The 22156-nt window shown below is 41.6% G+C and overlaps 1 protein-coding gene across 2 annotated transcripts in view; it reads left to right on the top strand.

Annotated features, from left to right (window-relative positions):
• Nucleotides 1-22156, top strand: part of LOC106052334 (A disintegrin and metalloproteinase with thrombospondin motifs like) — a 52217-nt gene that overhangs the window by 7641 nt on the left and 22420 nt on the right. For both annotated transcript variants that reach the window (XM_056044155.1, XM_056044154.1), the window contains exons 3-8: nt 1982-2077; nt 6492-6648; nt 8142-8362; nt 11733-11810; nt 19038-19213; nt 21577-21611. In XM_056044155.1, the coding sequence (XP_055900130.1) occupies nt 1982-2077; nt 6492-6648; nt 8142-8362; nt 11733-11810; nt 19038-19213; nt 21577-21611 (763 nt within the window). The remainder of the gene's footprint in view (nt 1-1981; nt 2078-6491; nt 6649-8141; nt 8363-11732; nt 11811-19037; nt 19214-21576; nt 21612-22156) is intronic.

Below are 22156 nucleotides of genomic sequence, written 5' to 3'. Positions count from 1 at the left end.
CAAGTGTGTCTCGACTAGTGTGTCTCGACTAGTGTGTCTCGACTAGTGTGTGTTTCAACTATTGTGTGTGTGTTGGCTAGTGTATCTTGACTAGTGTGTCTCGACTAGTGTGTCTCGACTAGTGTGTGTTTCAACTATTGTGTTTCAACTAGTGTGTGTGTGTTGGCTTGTGTATCTTGACAAGTGTGTCTCGACTAGTGTGTCTCGACTAGTGTGTGTTTCAACTAGTGTGTGTGTGTTGGCTAGTGTATCTTGACTAGTGTGTCTCGACTAGTGTGTCTCGACTAGTGTGTGTTTCAACTAGTGTGTGTGTGTTGGCTAGTGTATCTTGACTAGTGTGTCTCGACTAGTGTGTCTCGACTAGTGTGTGTTTCAACTAGTGTGTGTGTGTTGGCTAGTGTATCTTGACAAGTGTGTCTCGACTAGTGTGTCTCGACTAGTGTGTCTCGACTAGTGTGTGTTTCAACTAGTGTGTGTGTGTTGGCTAGTGTATCTTGACTAGTGTGTCTCGACTAGTATGTCTCGACTAGTGTGTGTTTCAACTAGTGTGTGTGTGTTGGCTAGTGTATCTTGACAAGTGTGTCTCGACTAGTGTGTGTTTCAACTATTGTGTTTCAACTAGTGTGTGTGTGTTGGCTAGTGTATCTTGACAAGTGTGTCTCGACTAGTGTGTGTTTCAACTATTGTGTTTCAACTAGTGTGTGTGTGTTGGCTAGTGTATCTTGACAAGTGTGTCTCGACTAGTGTGTTTCGACTAGTGTGTGTTTCAACTAGTGTGTGTGTGTTGGCTAGTGTATCTTGACTAGTGTGTCTCGACTTGTGTGTCTCGACTAGTGTGTGTTTCAACTATTGTGTGTGTGTTGGCTAGTGTATCTTGACAAGTGTGTCTCGACTAGTGTGTCTCGACTAGTGTGTCTCGACTAGTGTGTCTCGACTAGTGTGTGTTTCAACTATTGTGTGTGTGTTGGCTAGTGTATCTTGACAAGTGTGTCTCGACTAGTGTGTGTTTTAACTATTGTGTTTCAACTAGTGTGTGTGTGTTGGCTAGTGTATCTTGACAAGTGTGTCTCGACTAGTGTGTGTTTCAACTATTGTGTTTCAACTATTGTGTGTGTGTTGGCTAGTGTATCTTGACAAGTGTGTCTCGACTAGTGTGTCTCGACTAGTGTGTGTTTCAACTATTGTGTGTGTGTTGGCTAGTGTATCTTGACAAGTGTGTCTCGACTAGTGTATCTTGACAAGTGTGTCTCGACTAGTGTGTCCCGACTAGTGTGTGTTTCAACTAGTGTGTGTGTGTTGGCTAGTGTATCTTGACAAGTGTGTGTCGACTAGTGTGTGTATCAACTATTGTGTGTGTGTTGGCTAGTGTATCTTGACAAGTGTGTCTCGACTAGTGTGTCTTGACTAGTGTGTGTTTCAACTATTGTGTGTGTGTTGGCTAGTGTATCTTGACAAGTGTGTCTCGACTAGTGTGTCTTGACTAGTGTGTGTTTCAACTATTGTGTGTGTGTTGGCTAGTGTATCTTGACAAGTGTGTCTCGACTAGTGTGTCTTGACTAGTGTGTGTTTCAACTAGTGTGTGTGTGTTTGCTAGTGTATCTTGACAAGTGTGTCTCGACTAGTGTGTCTCGACTAGTGTGTGTTTCAACTAGTGTGTGTGTGTTGGCTAGTGTATCTTGACTAGTGTGTCTCGACTTGTGTGTCTCGACTTGTGTGTCTCGACTTGTGTGTCTCGACTTGTGTGTTTCTCGAATAATGTGTCTCGATTAGTGTGTGTCAACTAGTGTGTCTGGTAATGTGTTTGACTTTGGTGGCCCGGTACGGTGCTTACTGTAAATTGGTCTTGGACATCAAACCTGTCAATCTCTTCTATTTGCCTTTCTCTGATCGCCACGACCCTAAGCGCTATACTGCCGATCTTTTAGCCTGTGGTTCAACTATCCCCCAGAAGCCATTGATTATCACTCTAATATTTCTCCAGGACTTCGCATTCTACCACGATGTTCAACTGGACGCCATTTTTCAATTCATCAGACAAAACTCGACGGAACGACAGAAAGATGAATTCATCATTAAGGTAAGAAGTCTTGTGCTTACATTGTTTGCTCCGACCCTAGCTTATGAGATGAACTTTAGTGGTTCTAACGTCCACGACTAAAGAATGGTATGTATTTAAAAACAATGGTAATAGTTGCATTATGGATGGAGCTAAATCTTTTTAAAATTAAATGTTTAATTTACATTTAATTTCAAGTCCTATAATGGAGGTATTGTCTTTTTTTTTTAAATCTGTAAATGTAAGAAAAGCGAAAAGGCAAATGGATGGACTATATGATTTAACACTGTAAGTCCATTTATTTACACGTGTAATGATAAGCTTGAATGAAAAGATTATTTGATAATCTTAAAGAAGTTACCAAGTAAGTATTTGTCATGTTGGTAAGTAAATAAAGTGTTAATAGAAAGTCGTGCATTTGGGGTAAGTTGTCTTGTGTAGCTACGCAGCTTGGTTAGACATTTCCATTAAAGAGTTAGGTATAAGCAAATACAGTGGCGTAGCCGGGGGGGGGGAGGAGGAGGGGGTGAATATTCGGAAATCCCCCCGTGCCCCACTTGAGTGTCCTAATTAATTTGTATTTTACATAAAATATTACGCCACTGCCATGTAATCTTGCTATTCATGTTGTTATATAAGTAAGTGACCCTGTTACATGTTACATGTTACAAAGATTAACTCTTTACATGCGGTATTACTCTCAGTGAATTACATGAGTTATATATTGGTACGATCTTCTCTATCAGGCCTTCTGTAAACACTGCTAAACACAAAACAGCACTTCTAATACAAAAACTTGACAACAAGAGCTTCAAGTAACAAAGTGGCGGTTTAATTGCAAATACATCAACAACAGAACTGCCTAACTAAACATTACAAGCATTGGCGTAGCTAGGGTGGGGGGGGAAGAGGGTGGGGGAATTTGAAAATCCCCCCGGGCCCCCACTTGAGGGGGGCCACCAAATGAGTGTTTTTTACGTTAAAAATTAAATATTACGCAAACTGCTGGGGCCCTGAAAGAGGTCAAGCCCCGGGCCCCCAAATGATGGAAAATTCCTAGCTACGCCCTTGATTACAAGTCTCTCTTGCTCGTACAGCTACATTCTCGAGGACTCAAAGGTACCACAAGTCCTTACTGCTTTGCTGTCCAGGATTCAACTGTCCTTTCTTATACGTGAAGGCTTTCGGTTACATGACCATAATACTGGTCATATTTGCGTGTACTAGCAGTAATGCCCCTTGTTCATCAGCCGTTGACCAGTTGACCTGTGTGATTGGCCTGAGTCGCGTGTATCAGTAGGCCGCACAAACATTAACCCTGCTCGAGTCGGGTGTCTCCCCTTTCAGACCTTGCGATCTATGGGGCAGATGATGTTAAGTCATCTGTTTATATGGCCAACGGTTAACAAACAGGGTGTTATGTGGCCAGCACAAAGACCAACCGCCTTTACTTTCCCCAACTAAAGTCAGGTACCCATTAGAGACTCAGGTGCGCCCTAAAAATCCCGAAATTCCAAATTCAGTATTCGCCGAGATTCGAACCCAGGACCCTAGGTTCGGAAGCCGAGCGCTTAACCCCTCAGCCACCACGACCCTCAATTCTACCTAAAACAGTGCGCAAAATGTCCATGAATGTCTATTTTTTCTTATTCAATTCTTTACTGAATAGAAAGAAACATTTGTGTCAAGTACGGGAATACCCGCAGAAAAGTGCGTTCGAAATGGCTTTAGATTGAAGAGGATTTCTTTTTGAATAATTAGAACGGTCAAACCAGAGTTTGTTTGTTTGTAAAATGTTTTACATGTTCCTTCAAAGTGGAAGATAGTTTACTTCCTAGTCCAAACCTCCCGCAGGACGACGGGGATGGGAGCGGGCAGGATTTGAACCCTCGACCATCGATAAATCCGAACGACAGTCCAGCGCGCAAACCGCACGGCCAGTTCGCTAGTATTTTTTTTTCGGGGGAGGGGGTAGGTATGTGGGGGAATTTTTCTGTCCCTCCCCCCCCCCTTCAGCCAAAAAAAAAAATATATATATTTGTGTGCGTGTGTGCATAATTAAATTTTTGTTACATTCTGACCCTTCATTCTTTCGGAAGACGTTTATTGTGCCCTAGAATAGGTTCTTCCTGAAGTTACTGGAAAAATTGTATACTCCTCGCCTTTGCCAGCAAGGTGTTCTGTGAGAGCGCTGTGAGCCAAGCGCTATTTCCGGTATTAAAAGCCAACAAAATGCATATTCTGAGGCATCTACAGTCCATTATCCTGCTATAAAAAAGTTTTATTTCAAAAACCTTATCTGCTATTCTTACTGACTTAGATCCTCCCGCGCCTTTCGGCGCATTGGGCGGCAAGCTGTTTCCACAAAAATCTGTCACTGGCAATGTCTGAAGCCTCTTTCCACCTGCTCTGAGGACCTCCATGAATCTGTGGCGCCAAGTTGTTCTAAGATGCGTAATTCATGTTGTCGGAGAACATGTCCCGCAAACCTCATGCGACGCTCTGTCACAACCATACTAAGGGATCAACTCCCAGTTCGGCATAGGATTTCCTTGATTTAGACTCGATCTCTATAACTGACTCCTAAAATCTGTCTCAGCCATCTTTGTTGAGCAACATTAAGTGTTTTTCAATTTTGGCAGATGACTATTTACTGCACTTTATTAATGGAGCCAAGCCACTGGTTGAAATGTGTAACCTCTCTTGACTACGCTCTTGGAGTTAGGTGACTGTAGTTTGCTTTAGATTTTTATATTGAAAAGGGAAGTTTTATCATCAAAATCATCTGTTTGGGGGTTTTAATCTAAAAAATCTCAGGAGTTGTTGTTTTTTTTTAAATTCAAAACCCAATTTAGCTACGCTCATAGAATTTGGTGACTGTAGATTGCTTTAGAATACTATTGAAGAGAGAGTTTTTCAACCTCAAAACTCTCTGTAGGGGGATTTTAAACTCAAAACCATATGGAGGGGTTTAAAAATTTAAAAAAGCCATCTGGAGGAGGGGAGTTTAAACTCAAAACCCCCTATTGGCTTGACTACGTTTAAAGAATTTTTGTGTGTAATTTGCTTTTTTTTTATATTGAAGAGGTACTTTTTAGCTTCAAACCTCGCTGCAGGGGGGTTTAAACACAAAACCGCTTTGGCTACGCTCATAGAATTTTGAGTGTGTAATTTTTTTTTTTTATATTGAAGAAGGGGTTTTTGTCGTAATTTCGTAGGGGGTTTTAAAATCAAAATCTTCATTACCTGTGCTCTTGGAATTTAGGGATTGTGGTTTGCTTTTTTTTTTTTTTTTTTGGTTTGGTTTATAGAAGAGGGGATTTAACTACAAAACCCCCTGGTAGGGGGTTTTAAACTCAAAACCCCCTTGGCAATATTGGGGCAAGTGATGGTTTGGTATTAAAATCTGACCTGAAATAAACAAAATCAAAGCAAAAAAATCAGTCACTAAACTCCGATCGCCCCCCCCCCCACTTTGCGAGGGGGATTTCATTTCGGAAGGCCTCCACCCCCAGCTACGCCCATGACATAACCTGTCAAATTTCTAGAAAAATAGTTAAAGCTGTCCAGGTTCCAGGTTTTGCCCATGAAGAGGTATTGTAAATTTACATTTAAAATATTATACTAAAGTAACGATTATTGTTTAACATTGTATACACTAAAAAAAATGTCAAACTCTTATGTGGTAGTTGAAACAGTCGAATCTGAAAGCAGTTTCAAAGTTATGTTGGTGGCCGTTTATTTGTGCAAAAAGGGAACAGGAAAATTTGTATGTGCAACCGTGCATAAAGACTTAATTTCGTTGTAAAATTTTTTGTTGGACATGTTTCGATTGTTCCTTTAAAGTTGAAGAAAGTTACTTCCTAGTCCGTGCAATTGTTAAGCGTGCTTGAACAAACTGTTCTGTCTGGAAGAGACCCAGTCAATGTCTATGTAAAAAAAAATCATATTTCCGATATATCCGGCACTCCTGATAGAATGCATGGCCGAAGGATGAACACACCGGGAACCTCCGCCATTTCCCTATGTTGTACCAAGCTAACCGTGCAGGACTCGCCTTTAGTGTAACGGTCCCTAGAGGAACGGCGCATGGATTATCGACAGGGACGTGGAAGCTCTCTTTCAACTCCGCACCGTGCAATGGGAAAGCTCTCGCATTCCCTTGGACACTCCCACTGGAGTTTTGTTTTGCTATTCATTTAGTCTAATTACTTTCTCAAGTAATCGTTTCCACCCCGAGTGCCACGTTGAAGCAGAATAGCGTACCCGGGACTTCCTAGTCCAAACCTCCCACAGGGCGACGGATGATTGGAGAGGGCAGGGTTTGAAGCCGGGACTATTGATAAGTCCGAACGACAGTCCAGCGCGCAAACCGCATGACCAGGCAGTGTATTGACACAGTTCTGTTCTATTTATGCAATTGATGATTTGACAGAGAGGTGAATTTCAACGAGGCGATGCCAGGTATTCAATTCAACCAAGGGCAAGGTCCAAAAGGGACGCAAGCAGTACAGACGACCAATCAGAACAAAGCTACGATCTCCAGCCAGTCGTCATCAAGCCCGCCAAACACGCAGACCACGTTGAGCCACGTAAGTTCATTGGATGACGTGTAGTCTTCCATTTAAGATTAGGGTGGCGTAGTCGTAATCGTAGCAATTACTTTGGTTCAGTGATGTAATTAAGTTTGTAATAGACTATATATGTGACTATGATCTAGAGTAGCAATGATAAATCTGTCAGATTAAAAATATTTTATCAATTGTTTTCGTTTTACATGTTTCGGATGTTCCTTCAGAGTTCAAGATAATTACTTCCTTGTCCAAAACTCCCGCAGGACGACAGGGGATGGGAGCGGGCAGGTTTTGAACCCGGGACCATCGATAAATCTGAACGACAGTCCAGCGCGCAAAGCGCACGACCAGGCAGCCATCGTTTGTCGCAATGTTATGCTTTTAGCTTTCGTAATACGTTATGATCCATAACAGGACAAGTTGGAAAAAAAAAAGGGGGGGGGGGACGGAGAAAGAATGGGTATATGGGGGTTCGTTTTAATATGTATTTGTAAAAAAAAAAAGAAAAGAAAAGAAAAGGTGAACTGCCTAAATTCTATCTTGAGGGCTAAGGCCTCGTCAACCTACTCAAGTCAAGACACTAGCCACTGTATCAGGGAAATGCCTCCACAGACTACTCAAGTCAAGACACTAGCCACTGTATCAGGGAAATGCCTCCACAGACTACTCAAGTCAAGACACTAGCCACTGTATCAGGGAAATGCCTCCACAGACTACTCAAGTCAAGACACTAGCCACTGTATCAGGGAAATGCCTCCACAGACTACTCAAGTCAAGACACTAGCCACTGTATCAGGGAAATGCCTCCACAGACTACTCAAGTCAAGACACTAGCCACTGTATCAGGGAAATGCCTCCACAGACTACTCAAGTCAAGACACTAGCCACTGTATCAGGGAAATGCCTCCACAGACTACTCAAGTCAAGACACTAGCCACTGTATCAGGGAAATGCCTCCACAGACTACTCAAGTCAAGACACTAGCCACTGTATCAGGGAAATGCCTCCACAGACTACTCAAGTCAAGACACTAGCCACTGTATCAGGGAAATGCCTCCACAGACTACTCAAGTCAAGACACTAGCCACTGTATCAGGGAAATGCCTCCACAGACTACTCAAGTCAAGACACTAGCCACTGTATCAGGGAAATGCCTCCACGGACTACTCAAGTCAAGACACTAGCCACTGTGTCAGGGAAATGAATATGACATGAAAATAGAAAGTTTTATAGTTAGTTTCAAACTTTTCTCTTTACAAAGTATAATGGGGACTAATTCAACTTATACCACCTTATGAGTCAAGCACAAATTCTCTCCCTTGTTCCATACAAAGCAAAATAATTACCAATAGTTAACTAACTAACTGAATCTTGTTTTGTCAGGTACAAGAAATAACTGTGCAAACTTTCATCTTCATCCGAACTTGTATGTGGGAGTAACAACCTTTTTACCAGACAGACAGACAGACAGACAGAGAGAGTTGATATAAGCTTTGTAAAAAATATTCCAGCACCTGAACTGAGGTCGCCCTTGGATGCAGAATTCCTAAAAAAATTTCAAGGCGGCGCTCAAGGAAATAGACGCAGACGTCAATCGTTGTCAACCTATTACATCGACATAACAGCTTTCCTGGACTACACGGCCTACAGTAGATTTCTTGCTGAGGCATCTTACGACGCTGACGTCGCAATGCAGAAAATACAAGAATACTTCTCATTTATATTTGCTGGGGTAAGAACATTGGCAGCATAGCATTAGACAAATTGTATCAGCATTAAAACTATTGATTGTAACAATGTAATTGAGTGGTATTTTCTTTTAGGATATATCTGCGTTTTTACCTTGTGACATCAGTTGTCGAGATACTTACATCATAGGAATCCTTGGGCTTTTGCCTCTTTTGTTGTTTTTTTTTCTCTTTTTTTTATTAGTAAAACTTTTTACCAGGCTTCAGTAAATTTTTAGATGTTTACATCCTTCAGTAAATCTTTACATGTTTTCAGCCTTCAGTAAATCTTTTACATGTTTTCAGCCTTCAGTAAATCTTTCGATGTTTTCATCCTTCAGTAAATCTTTCGATGTTTTCAGCCTTCAGTAAATCTTTCGATGTTTTCATCCTTCAGTAAATCTTTTACATGTTTTCAGCCTTCAGTAAATCTTTACATGTTTTCATCCTTCAGTAAATCTTTCGATGTTTTCATCCTTCAGTAAATCTTTACATGTTTTCAGCTTCAGTAAATCTTTCGATGTTTTCATCCTTCAGTAAATCTTTCGATGTTTTCATCCTTCTGTAAATCTTTACATGTTTTCAGCTTCAGTAAATCTTTTACATGTTTTCATCCTTCAGTAAATCTTTCGATGTTTTCAGCCTTCAGTAAATCTTTTACATGTTTTCATCCTTCAGTAAATCTTTACATGTTTTCAGCTTCAGTAAATCTTTACATGTTTCCATGTTTCCAGCCTTCAGTAAATCTTTACATGTAGTAAATCTTTACATGTTTACAGCCTTCAGTAAATCTTTACATGTTTCCAGCCTTCAGTAAATCTTTACATGTTTTCAGCTTCAGTAAATCTTTACATGTTTTCAGCTTCAGTAAATCTTTACATGTTTTCAGCTTCAGTAAATCTTTACATGTTTCCAGCCTTCAGTAAATCTTTACATGTTTTCAGCTTCAGTAAATCTTTACATGTTTCCAGCCTTCAGTAAATCTTTACATGTTTCCAGCCTTCAGTAAATCTTTACATGTTTCCAGCCTTCAGTAAATCTTTACATGTTTCCAGCCTTCAGTAAATCTTTACATGTTTTCAGCTTCAGTAAATCTTTACATGTTTTCAGCCTTCAGTAAATCTTTACATGTTTTCAGCTTCAGTAAATCTTTACATGTTTCCAGCCTTCAGTAAATCTTTACATGTTTCCAGCCTTCAGTAAATCTTTACATGTTTCCAGCCTTCAGTAAATCTTTACATGTTTCCAGCCTTCAGTAAATCTTTACATGTTTTCAGCTTCAGTAAATCTTTACATGTTTTCAGCCTTCAGTAAATCTTTACATGTTTTCAGCTTCAGTAAATCTTTACATGTTTCCAGCCTTCAGTAAATCTTTACATGTTTTCAGCTTCAGTAAATTTTTACATGTTTTCAGCCTTCAGTAAATCTTTACATGTTTCCAGCCTTCAGTAAATCTTTACATGTTTCCAGCCTTCAGTAAATCTTTACATGTTTCCAGCCTTCAGTAAATCTTTACATGTTTCCAGCCTTCAGTAAATCTTTACATGTTTCCAGCCTTCAGTAAATCTTTACATGTTTCCAGCCTTCAGTAAATCTTTACATGTTTCCAGCCTTCAGTAAATCTTTACATGTTTCCAGCCTTCAGTAAATCTTTACATGTTTCCATCCTCTAAGGCGTATTTAGCAGACTTGAAAAGACGGAAGTATAGCTAGTAATGATTGAGTCAACATTAAACGGTTGTTAACAATAAATGTCCCATTCTATTATATACCAAGTAATTCTACGGTGTGTAGACTGCGGAGTTGAATAGATCTAGTTTAAATTGATTTTTTTTCTTCCATTGTAAGACTAGCTATTTAAAGTGCGATGAATCCGGGTCAGATAGGGGAAGTAACTTTGACAGATGTGTCAGATTTCTAGGGCACGTTGTCAAACTGAAGTACCTTGGTCTATTGGAAGTTTTTTGTTTAACATTTTGATCGAAGTCTAGGACACATTTGGTAACTTCTTGTGGGCGGAATATAGACAAGTGTGAGGTAGATGTGTGGGGACTTTCTTAACAGCTGAACAAGTTTTGATAATAATGTTACCAGATATCTATTGTTTACACTGCGGCATAAATACGAATCCAGGACAGAAGACTAAAAAGTAAATGAACAATAATTGACAAAACACTGAACAATTTCTTCCAGATACAAAAAAAAAAAAACAAAAAAAAAAACAACCTAATGAATATTCAGATAGACACAAAGTTAAAGGCATATTTCTAATTTCATAAGCTAGGACAGATTCTTATAAGTGCTTTTTTTCGCAAGTTTTGTATTAAAGCGTGGAACTGGTTGCCTGAATCAGACAGGAAAACCAACAAGTTAGAAGAATATACGCCTCTAATTTAACACGCACGACTAGATCGACACAAAGGTGCAAGTCGGACGTTCTTAGTAAGCGTCATCAATAAAATATGATAAGATAAGATAAGAAAAGATAAGACATTTTGTCAATTCTCTCTTAGATTTTGTGCTATATAAAGTTGTGTCGGCTTTCAATGTAGATACATATATATAGACCCAAGTCTAGGCTAACAGTCATTCAGGCCTCTTTTCAACCAAAGTAGATACTTTTAAATAGACCCAAGTCTAGGCTTACCTGCTTTCATTAAACTGACTGTTCTTGATCCTTTGACTCCCCGTGGAGCACAGGCTTGCAACAATACTTCGTCATCGGTCTCTGTTCTTGGTGATTCCCCCTCAACCGGGGTTCATGTCTATTTTTGCTCTTCTAATCTCCTTCATGTTTGCTTTGACAACTCGGCCACATTTAAATCTAGTCAGCCTGGTTTTAGTTGAACAGATTAGAGATATGGAAGTCTGATTACAACCTCGTTTTTTTCCCCCATTGGTAGAAAGTAGACATGTTCACATCTCAGTGTCATGTTGCCAGCACAACGACCAACAACCTTTACTTTTCCCCAACTTATGTCAGGTACCCATTAGAGCTGGGTGGACTCAGAGGTGCCAAAAGATCCTGTTATTAAAAATCCAGGCTTCTTTAGGATTCGGGTCCATAATCTTGCAATTCAGAAGCCAAGCGCCGTACCGCTCATATAAAAAGTAACAATAAAAAGTGTAAATCTATCTAACTAATAATGGAACTTCAATACTATTATAACTTAGTTACTACATTTTTTTTAATTATTTTATTTTAAAAAGAATGTTATAAATCAATATCTACCTCCTTTAAATACATGTTTAACTAGAAAACATCTAGGTAGCATTGGCACATGAGTTATCCTAGAATTTTAAATTGATAAAATTGATTAGTTGCTTTAATTCATCTGCTTATTTTTTAAAAAAGCGAATTTATTTTTATTTCAGGTAGACCTCATATATCAAAACTTTGAATCGAACAGCTTTAAACTACGGGTTAGTTTGACTAAAATTGTAGTCTTTAAGGTAATTTTTCTTTTTAGTTTTATTTACAAATAACTAGTATTGAAGCAATCCATCTCTCTCTCCTTTTGACTACGCTTATATCAACTCCCTCACACTCCCTCTCTCTCTCTTCTTTTGACTACGCTTATATCAACTCCCTCACACTCCCTCTCTCTTCTTTTGACTACGCTTATATCAACTCCCTCACACTCCCTCTCTCTCTCTTCTTTTGACTACGCTTATATCAACTCCCTCACACTCCCTCTCTCTCTCTTCTTTTGACTACGCTTATATCAACTCCCTCACACTCCCTCTCTCTTCTTTTGACTACGCTTATATCAACTCCCTCACACTCCCTCTCTCTCTCTTCTTTTGACTACGCTTATATCAACTCCCTCACACTCCCTCTCTCTCTCTTCTTTTGACTACGCTTATATCAACTCCCTCACACTCCCTCTCTCTCTCTTCTTTTGACTACGCTTATATCAACTCCCTCACACTCCCTCTCTCTCTCTTCTTTTGACTACGCTTATATCAACTCCCTCTCTCTCTCTCCTTTTGACTACGCTTATATCAACTCCCTCACACTCCCTCTCTCTCTCTTCTTTTGACTACGCTTATATCAACTCCCTCTCTCTCTCTCCTTTTGACTACGCTTATATCAACTCCCTCTCTCTCTCTTCTTTTGACTACGCTTATATCAACTCCCTCACACTCCCTCTCTCTTCTTTTGACTACGCTTATATCAACTCCCTCACACTCCCTCTCTCTCTCTTCTTTTGACTACGCTTATATCAACTCCCTCACACTCCCTCTCTCTCTCTTCTTTTGACTACGCTTATATCAACTCCCTCTCTCTCTCTCCTTTTGACTACGCTTATATCAACTCCCTCACACTCCCTCTCTCTCTCTTCTTTTGACTACGCTTATATCAACTCCCTCTCTCTCTCTCCTTTTGACTACGCTTATATCAACTCCCTCACACTCCCTCTCTCTCTCTTCTTTTGACTACGCTTATATCAACTCCCTCACACTCCCTCTCTCTTCTTTTGACTACGCTTATATCTACTCCCTCACACTCCCTCTCTCTCTCTCCTTTTGACTACGCTTATATCAACTCCCTCACACTCCCTCTCTCTCTCTTCTTTTGACTACGCTTATATCAACTCCCTCTCTCTCTCTCCTTTTGACTACGCTTATATCAACTCCCTCACACTCCCTCTCTCTCTCTTCTTTTGACTACGCTTATATCAACTCCCTCTCTCTCTCTCCTTTTGACTACGCTTATATCAACTCCCTCACACTCCCTCTCTCTCTCTTCTTTTGACTACGCTTATATCAACTCCCTCACACTCCCTCTCTCTCTCTCCTTTTGACTACGCTTATATCAACTCCCTCACACTCCCTCTCTCTCTCTCCTTTTGACTACGCTTATATCAACTCCCTCACACTCCCTCTCTCTCTCTTCTTTTGACTACGCTTATATCAACTCCCTCACACTCCCTCTCTCTCTCTTCTTTTGACTACGCTTATATCAACTCCCTCTCTCTCTCTCCTTTTGACTACGCTTATATCAACTCCCTCACACTCCCTCTCTCTCTCTTCTTTTGACTACGCTTATATCAACTCCCTCACACTCCCTCTCTCTCTCTTCTTTTGACTACGCTTATATCAACTCCCTCTCTCTCTCTCCTTTTGACTACGCTTATATCAACTCCCTCTCTCTCTCTTCTTTTGACTACGCTTATATCAACTCCCTCTCTCTCTCTTCTTTTGACTACGCTTATATCAACTCCCTCACACTCCCTCTCTCTCTCTTCTTTTGACTACGCTTATATCAACTCCCTCACACTCCCTCTCTCTCTCTTCTTTTGACTACGCTTATATCAACTCCCTCTCTCTCTCTCCTTTTGACTACGCTTATATCAACTCCCTCACACTCCCTCTCTCTCTCTTCTTTTGACTACGCTTATATCAACTCCCTCTCTCTCTCTCCTTTTGACTACGCTTATATCAACTCCCTCACACTCCCTCTCTCTCTCTTCTTTTGACTACGCTTATATCAACTCCCTCACACTCCCTCTCTCTCTCTTCTTTTGACTACGCTTATATCAACTCCCTCACACTCCCTCTCTCTCTCTTCTTTTGACTACGCTTATATCAACTCCCTCACACTCCCTCTCTCTCTCTTCTTTTGACTACGCTTATATCAACTCCCTCTCTCTCTCTCCTTTTGACTACGCTTATATCAACTCCCTCACACTCCCTCTCTCTCTCTTCTTTTGACTACGCTTATATCAACTCCCTCACACTCCCTCTCTCTCTCTTCTTTTGACTACGCTTATATCAACTCCCTCTCTCTCTCTTCTTTTGACTACGCTTATATCAACTCCCTCACACTCCCTCTCTCTCTCTTCTTTTGACTACGCTTATATCAACTCCCTCACACTCCCTCTCTCTCTCTTCTTTTGACTACGCTTATATCAACTCCCTCACACTCCCTCTCTCTCTCTCCTTTTGACTACGCTTATATCAACTCCCTCACACTCCCTCTCTCTCTCTTCTTTTGACTACGCTTATATCAACTCCCTCACACTCCCTCTCTCTTCTTTTGACTACGCTTATATCAACTCCCTCTCTCTCTCTCCTTTTGACTACGCTTATATCAACTCCCTCACACTCCCTCTCTCTCTCTTCTTTTGACTACGCTTATATCAACTCCCTCACACTCCCTCTCTCTCTCTTCTTTTGACTACGCTTATATCAACTCCCTCTCTCTCTCTCCTTTTGACTACGCTTATATCAACTCCCTCACACTCCCTCTCTCTCTCTTCTTTTGACTACGCTTATATCAACTCCCTCACACTCCCTCTCTCTTCTTTTGACTACGCTTATATCAACTCCCTCTCTCTCTCTCCTTTTGACTACGCTTATATCAACTCCCTCACACTCCCTCTCTCTCTCTTCTTTTGACTACGCTTATATCAACTCCCTCACACTCCCTCTCTCTCTCTTCTTTTGACTACGCTTATATCAACTCCCTCTCTCTCTCTCCTTTTGACTACGCTTATATCAACTCCCTCACACTCCCTCTCTCTCTCTTCTTTTGACTACGCTTATATCAACTCCCTCACACTCCCTCTCTCTCTCTTCTTTTGACTACGCTTATATCAACTCCCTCACACTCCCTCTCTCTCTCTCTCTTCTTTTGACTACGCTTATATCAACTCCCTCTCTCTCTCTCCTTTTGACTACGCTTATATCAACTCCCTCACACTCCCTCTCTCTCTCTTCTTTTGACTACGCTTATATCAACTCCCTCTCTCTCTCTCCTTTTGACTACGCTTATATCAACTCCCTCTCTCTCTCTCCTTTTGACTACGCTTATATCTACTCCCTCACACTCCCTCTCTCTCTCTTCTTTTGACTACGCTTATATCAACTCCCTCACACTCCCTCTCTCTCTCTTCTTTTGACTACGCTTATATCAACTCCCTCTCTCTCTCTCCTTTTGACTACGCTTATATCAACTCCCTCACACTCCCTCTCTCTCTCTTCTTTTGACTACGCTTATATCAACTCCCTCTCTCTCTCTCCTTTTGACTACGCTTATATCAACTCCCTCTCTCTCTCTCCTTTTGACTACGCTTATATCAACTCCCTCACACTCCCTCTCTCTCTCTTCTTTTGACTACGCTTATATCAACTCCCTCACACTCCCTCTCTCTCTCTTCTTTTGACTACGCTTATATCAACTCCCTCTCTCTCTCTCCTTTTGACTACGCTTATATCAACTCCCTCACACTCCCTCTCTCTCTCTTCTTTTGACTACGCTTATATCAACTCCCTCACACTCCCTCTCTCTTCTTTTGACTACGCTTATATCAACTCCCTCTCTCTCTCTCCTTTTGACTACGCTTATATCAACTCCCTCACACTCCCTCTCTCTCTCTTCTTTTGACTACGCTTATATCAACTCCCTCACACTCCCTCTCTCTCTCTTCTTTTGACTACGCTTATATCAACTCCCTCTCTCTCTCTCCTTTTGACTACGCTTATATCAACTCCCTCACACTCCCTCTCTCTCTCTTCTTTTGACTACGCTTATATCAACTCCCTCTCTCTCTCTCCTTTTGACTACGCTTATATCAACTCCCTCACACTCCCTCTCTCTCTCTTCTTTTGACTACGCTTATATCAACTCCCTCTCTCTCTCTCCTTTTGACTACGCTTATATCAACTCCCTCTCTCTCTCTCCTTTTGACTACGCTTATATCAACTCCCTCACACTCCCTCTCTCTCTCTTCTTTTGACTACGCTTATATCAACTCCCTCACACTCCCTCTCTCTCTCTTCTTTTGACTACGCTTATATCAACTCCCTCTCTCTCTCTCCTTTTGACTACGCTTATATCAACTCCCTCACACTCCCTCTCTCTCTCTTCTTTTGACTACGCTTATATCAACTCCCTCACACTCCCTCTCTCTTCTTTTGACTACGCTTATATCAACTCCCTCTCTCTCTCTCCTTTTGACTACGCTTATATCAACTCCCTCACACTCCCTCTCTCTCTCTTCTTTTGACTACGCTTATATCAACTCCCTCACACTCCCTCTCTCTCTCTTCTTTTGACTACGCTTATATCAACTCCCTCTCTCTCTCTCCTTTTGACTACGCTTATATCAACTCCCTCACACTCCCTCTCTCTCTCTTCTTTTGACTACGCTTATATCAACTCCCTCACACTCCCTCTCTCTCTCTTCTTTTGACTACGCTTATATCAACTCCCTCACACTCCCTCTCTCTCTCTCTCTTCTTTTGACTACGCTTATATCAACTCCCTCTCTCTCTCTCCTTTTGACTACGCTTATATCAACTCCCTCTCTCTCTCTCTCTTCTTTTGACTACGCTTATATCAACTCCCTCACACTCCCTCTCTCTCTCTCTCTTCTTTTGACTACGCTTATATCAACTCCCTCTCTCTCTCTCCTTTTGACTACGCTTATATCAACTCCCTCACACTCCCTCTCTCTCTCTTCTTTTGACTACGCTTATATCAACTCCCTCTCTCTCTCTCCTTTTGACTACGCTTATATCAACTCCCTCTCTCTCTCTCCTTTTGACTACGCTTATATCTACTCCCTCACACTCCCTCTCTCTCTCTTCTTTTGACTACGCTTATATCAACTCCCTCTCTCTCTCTCCTTTTGACTACGCTTATATCTACTCCCTCACACTCCCTCTCTCTCTCTCTCCTTTTGACTACGCTTATATCAACTCCCTCACACTCCCTCTCTCTCTCTTCTTTTGACTACGCTTATATCAACTCCCTCACACTCCCTCTCTCTTCTTTTGACTACGCTTATATCAACTCCCTCTCTCTCTCTCCTTTTGACTACGCTTATATCAACTCCCTCACACTCCCTCTCTCTCTCTTCTTTTGACTACGCTTATATCAACTCCCTCACACTCCCTCTCTCTCTCTTCTTTTGACTACGCTTATATCAACTCCCTCTCTCTCTCTCCTTTTGACTACGCTTATATCAACTCCCTCACACTCCCTCTCTCTCTCTTCTTTTGACTACGCTTATATCAACTCCCTCTCTCTCTCTCCTTTTGACTACGCTTATATCAACTCCCTCACACTCCCTCTCTCTCTCTTCTTTTGACTACGCTTATATCAACTCCCTCTCTCTCTCTTCTTTTGACTACGCTTATATCAACTCCCTCACACTCCCTCTCTCTCTCTCTCTTCTTTTGACTACGCTTATATCAACTCCCTCTCTCTCTCTCCTTTTGACTACGCTTATATCAACTCCCTCACACTCCCTCTCTCTCTCTTCTTTTGACTACGCTTATATCAACTCCCTCTCTCTCTCTCCTTTTGACTACGCTTATATCAACTCCCTCTCTCTCTCTTCTTTTGACTACGCTTATATCTACTCCCTCACACTCCCTCTCTCTCTCTCCTTTTGACTACGCTTATATCAACTCCCTCTCTCTCTCTTCTTTTGACTACGCTTATATCAACTCCCTCACACTCCCTCTCTCTCTCTCTCTTCTTTTGACTACGCTTATATCAACTCCCTCTCTCTCTCTCCTTTTGACTACGCTTATATCAACTCCCTCACACTCCCTCTCTCTCTCTTCTTTTGACTACGCTTATATCAACTCCCTCTCTCTCTCTCCTTTTGACTACGCTTATATCAACTCCCTCTCTCTCTCTCCTTTTGACTACGCTTATATCAACTCCCTCTCTCTCTCTCCTTTTGACTACGCTTATATCAACTCCCTCTCTCTCTCTCCTTTTGACTACGCTTATATCTACTCCCTCACACTCCCTCTCTCTCTCTTCTTTTGACTACGCTTATATCAACTCCCTCTCTCTCTCTCCTTTTGACTACGCTTATATCTACTCCCTCACACTCCCTCTCTCTCTCTCTCCTTTTGACTACGCTTATATCAACTCCCTCACACTCCCTCTCTCTCGCTCTATCTTGTCTGGTAAACATTTTGAACGCGTTATCTCTATCACCCCCATTCTCGGATCAAGTAAACACTTTAAACAGTTATCTATTGTACCTTACAAAACATGAATCAATTAAAATAAGATAAAAAAAATAAATAGTCAATTAACTATTAGTAGGTGATTACATTTATTTATTTATTTTTTTTTTTTTTTTTTGAGATTGACAAGGGTAATAACTACTATTTTTTTTAAAGGTAAATGCAGAGTTCCTCCCCTTTGATAACATTTGTTTATTTAAGTATTTTTATATTTTGCTTGTTCTCTCTCTCTCTCTTTCTCTCTTATTCTCTTTTTTTTCTCTCTCTTTATCTCTCTCTCCCCCCTCTCTCTCTAACTCTTTCTGTCCCTCTCTCTCTTTCTCTCTCTCCCACTCTCTCTAACTCTCTCCCTATCCCTATCCCTCTCCCTCTCTCTATCTCTCTCTCCCCCTCTCTCTCTCTCTCTCTCTTTTATTTCTCTCTCTCTATCCCCCTATCTCTCGCCCTCTCTCTCCCCTCTCTCCCCCTCTCTCTCCCACTCTCTCTTTCTCTCTCTCCTCCGTCTCTCTATATATATCTCCCTCCTTCTTTCTCACTCTCCCCCTCTCTCACTTTCTGTAATTCTCACGACTTTTTCCTACAAGCTATATGCTTTCTTTAAAATAAAAATTGCGCTTGTTTTAATACAAACTATCACAACATTTTAATTTAAAAAACAACAAAAAAAATCAAATTTTCCAGAATGACAGAACTCTACCGCTGGTTTACACTCGTAGTTGTTCTTTTTACACCTGGGGATGTACCTACACAAGATACGTGGACACGGAACGAGTACTAACTAACTTTTCCCAGCTCCTGAATACCTCTGAGGGGAGAACCCTGGCCTTTCCGTATGATCACTCTATGCTCTTCATTGGGTTTGTATTTCTTATTCGACCATACTCAAAACCCGGTCTTCACTGGGATTCGAACCCGAGACCGAGACCCGGTTCGAATGTTAAGAGCTTTACCACTCAGCCATCTCTAAATTGGGGGATTGGAAATGTACTTTTTTTTTGTCTTTTTTTTTTTTGTCACTCAATTTTCTAGTTGCTAAAAGGGGTGTGAGGAGGGGGGGGGACATCATCATATCGAACCCGGAACAGTTGTACCTTGCTACGCCACTGGAGGGGAGGGCATCGTCATATCAAACCCAGCTTGCCACGCCAGTGGAGGCTAGGACATCATCATATCAAACCCAGCACAGTGTTAGCTTGCCACGCCATTGGAGGGGGGACATCATCATATCAAACCCAGCTTGCCACGCCAGTGGAGGGGGACATCATCATATCAAACCCAGCTTGCCACGCCAGTGGAGGCTAGGACATCATCATATCAAACCCAGCACAGTGTTAGCTTGCTACGCCAGTGGAGGGGGGACATCATATCAAACCTAACACACTGTTAGCTTGCCACGCCACTGTAGGGGGACATCATCATATCAAACCCAGCACACTGTTAGCTTGCCACCCCAGTGCAGGGGGGACATCATCATATCAAACCCAGCAGAGTGTTAGCTTGCCACCCCAGTGCAGGGGGACATCATCATAACAAACCCAGCACACTGTTAGCTTGCCACGCCACTGTAGAGGGACATCATCATATCAAACCCAGCAGAGTGTTAGCTTGCCACGCCACTGTAGAGGGACATCATCATATCAAACCCAGCACACTGTTAGCTTGCTACGCCACTGCAGGGGGGACATCATCATATCAAACCCAGCACACTGTTAGCTTGCCACGCCACTGTAGAGGGACATCATCATATCAAACCCAGCACACTGTTAGCTTGCTACGCCACTGCAGGGGGGGACATCATCATATCAAACCCAGCACACTGTTAGCTTGCCACCCCAGTGCAGGGGGACAACATCATAACAAACCCAGCACACTGTTAGCTTGCCACCCCAGTGCAGGGGGACAACATCATAACAAACCCAGCAGAGTGTTAGCTTGCCACGCCAGTGCAGGGGGGACATCATCATATCAAACCCAGCACACTGTTAGCTTGCCACCCCAGTGCAGGGGGACAACATCATAACAAACCCAGCAGAGTGTTAGCTTTCCACCCCAGTGCAGGGGGGACATCATCATATCAAACCCAGCACAGTGTTAGCTTGCCACGCCATTGGAGGGGGGACATCATCATATCAAACCCAGCTTGCCACGCCAGTGGAGGCTAGGACATCATCATATCAAACCCAGCACAGTGTTAGCTTGCCACGCCAGTGGAGGAGGACATCATCATATCAAACCCAGCTTGCCACGCCAGTGGAGGCTAGGACATCATCATATCAAACCCAGCACAGTGTTAGCTTGCCACGCCAGTGGAGGAGGACATCATCATATCAAACCCAGCTTGCCACGCCAGTGCATGGGGGACATCATCATATCAAACCCAGCACACTGTTAGCTTGCCACCCCAGTGCAGGGGGGACATCATCATATCAAACCCAGCTTGCCACGCCAGTGGAGGCTAGGACATCATCATATCAAACCCAGCACAGTGTTAGCTTGCCACGCCATTGGAGGGGGGACATCATCATATCAAACCCAGCTTGCCACGCCAGTGGAGGCTAGGACATCATCATATCAAACCCAGCACAGTGTTACCTTGCCACGCCAGTGGAGGAGGACATCATCATATCAAACCCAGCTTGCCACGCCAGTGCAGGGGGGGACATCATCATATCAAACCCAGCACACTGTTAGCTTGCCACGCCAGTGCTGTAAAGCAACAAGTTGTTCTTGTGTACCATATTTATTAAGATATTTCACTTTCACTAACTGAAAGTTGCCTAAAGTATTTCAAAAGCAATTGAGCTGGCTCTCTCTCTGGTTTGACGTTTTACATTTAGAAATTAGAATGTCGGTCTTAAAAGTTGCCATAGCAAGCAACATCTCTAGGTCAAAATAAAGAAAATATTTCATTAGCATAACGTTAAAATACTAGAGTTTGACAACTATCATCGCCATTATCAATTCCATTGTTAACGTTATTATTCCCAAATCCCTTATCTATTTTAATTTCAATATAAAAACTGTAAGAATGATTGCTAGGATTAAAGTTTTAGTAGGACTCCGTATATAAACTTAATGGACAGACAATTGTTGGAACTTTTGATTTTAAATGTTATTGGCTCTAATAAACTGTATCATTTTTATTTTGGCAAGTCTTGGAATTAATGTTGGATAAGTAAAAAAAAAAAAAGAAAACATTTTTCTTTTTTCTTCTCTTTAGGTCTGACATGTGGGCCGGAAGCGTGGATATCTTGGGTAAGTTAGAGTTCCCAGAATTCTTTGACGAAAGACATTTAAACATTGATCATTAATCATTATCAGTCTTATTGGTCTCTTATTCACTGGTACATTAGAAGAAATCACTTTTAAATGTGCGTATAAGTGCTAAGCTGGACGTTTTTTTTTGGCGCAGGCTTTTTTAGCGACGTGTTCATTTTGAAGCAGCCGTTTTAACGCGATTCGTTTTGGCGCCAAATTTGTAATCCACATTATGTATGTTCATTTTACTATGTCTTTAAATAAAGAATGAGATATATCTATGTTTTGTATATGTGCTTGTGTTGAAATATATGTTAAATTAGTGGCATTAGATTTTAGATTTAAGTTTGTTGTGTAATTTTCACGAGTCGATACTGTGACCTAATTCGACTAGTTTCTGGAAGCCGAGGTCAGGACCAGAGCAAAAAAAGTTAATTATGGTCATCCAATCAGAGAAAGAGGTTAAAGACCAACTGAAGAGGTTTTGGGGTCAGACGCGGAAACCGGTGTAATACTTTTTTTTAGTTTCATAATGCTTAAAA

Source organism: Biomphalaria glabrata, chromosome 10, assembly GCF_947242115.1.
Source record: "Biomphalaria glabrata chromosome 10, xgBioGlab47.1, whole genome shotgun sequence".
Lineage (NCBI taxonomy): Eukaryota > Metazoa > Mollusca > Gastropoda > Planorbidae > Biomphalaria > Biomphalaria glabrata.
Note: the sequence above shows the minus strand (reverse complement) of the source record. Positions and strands in the feature narration are given on the sequence as shown.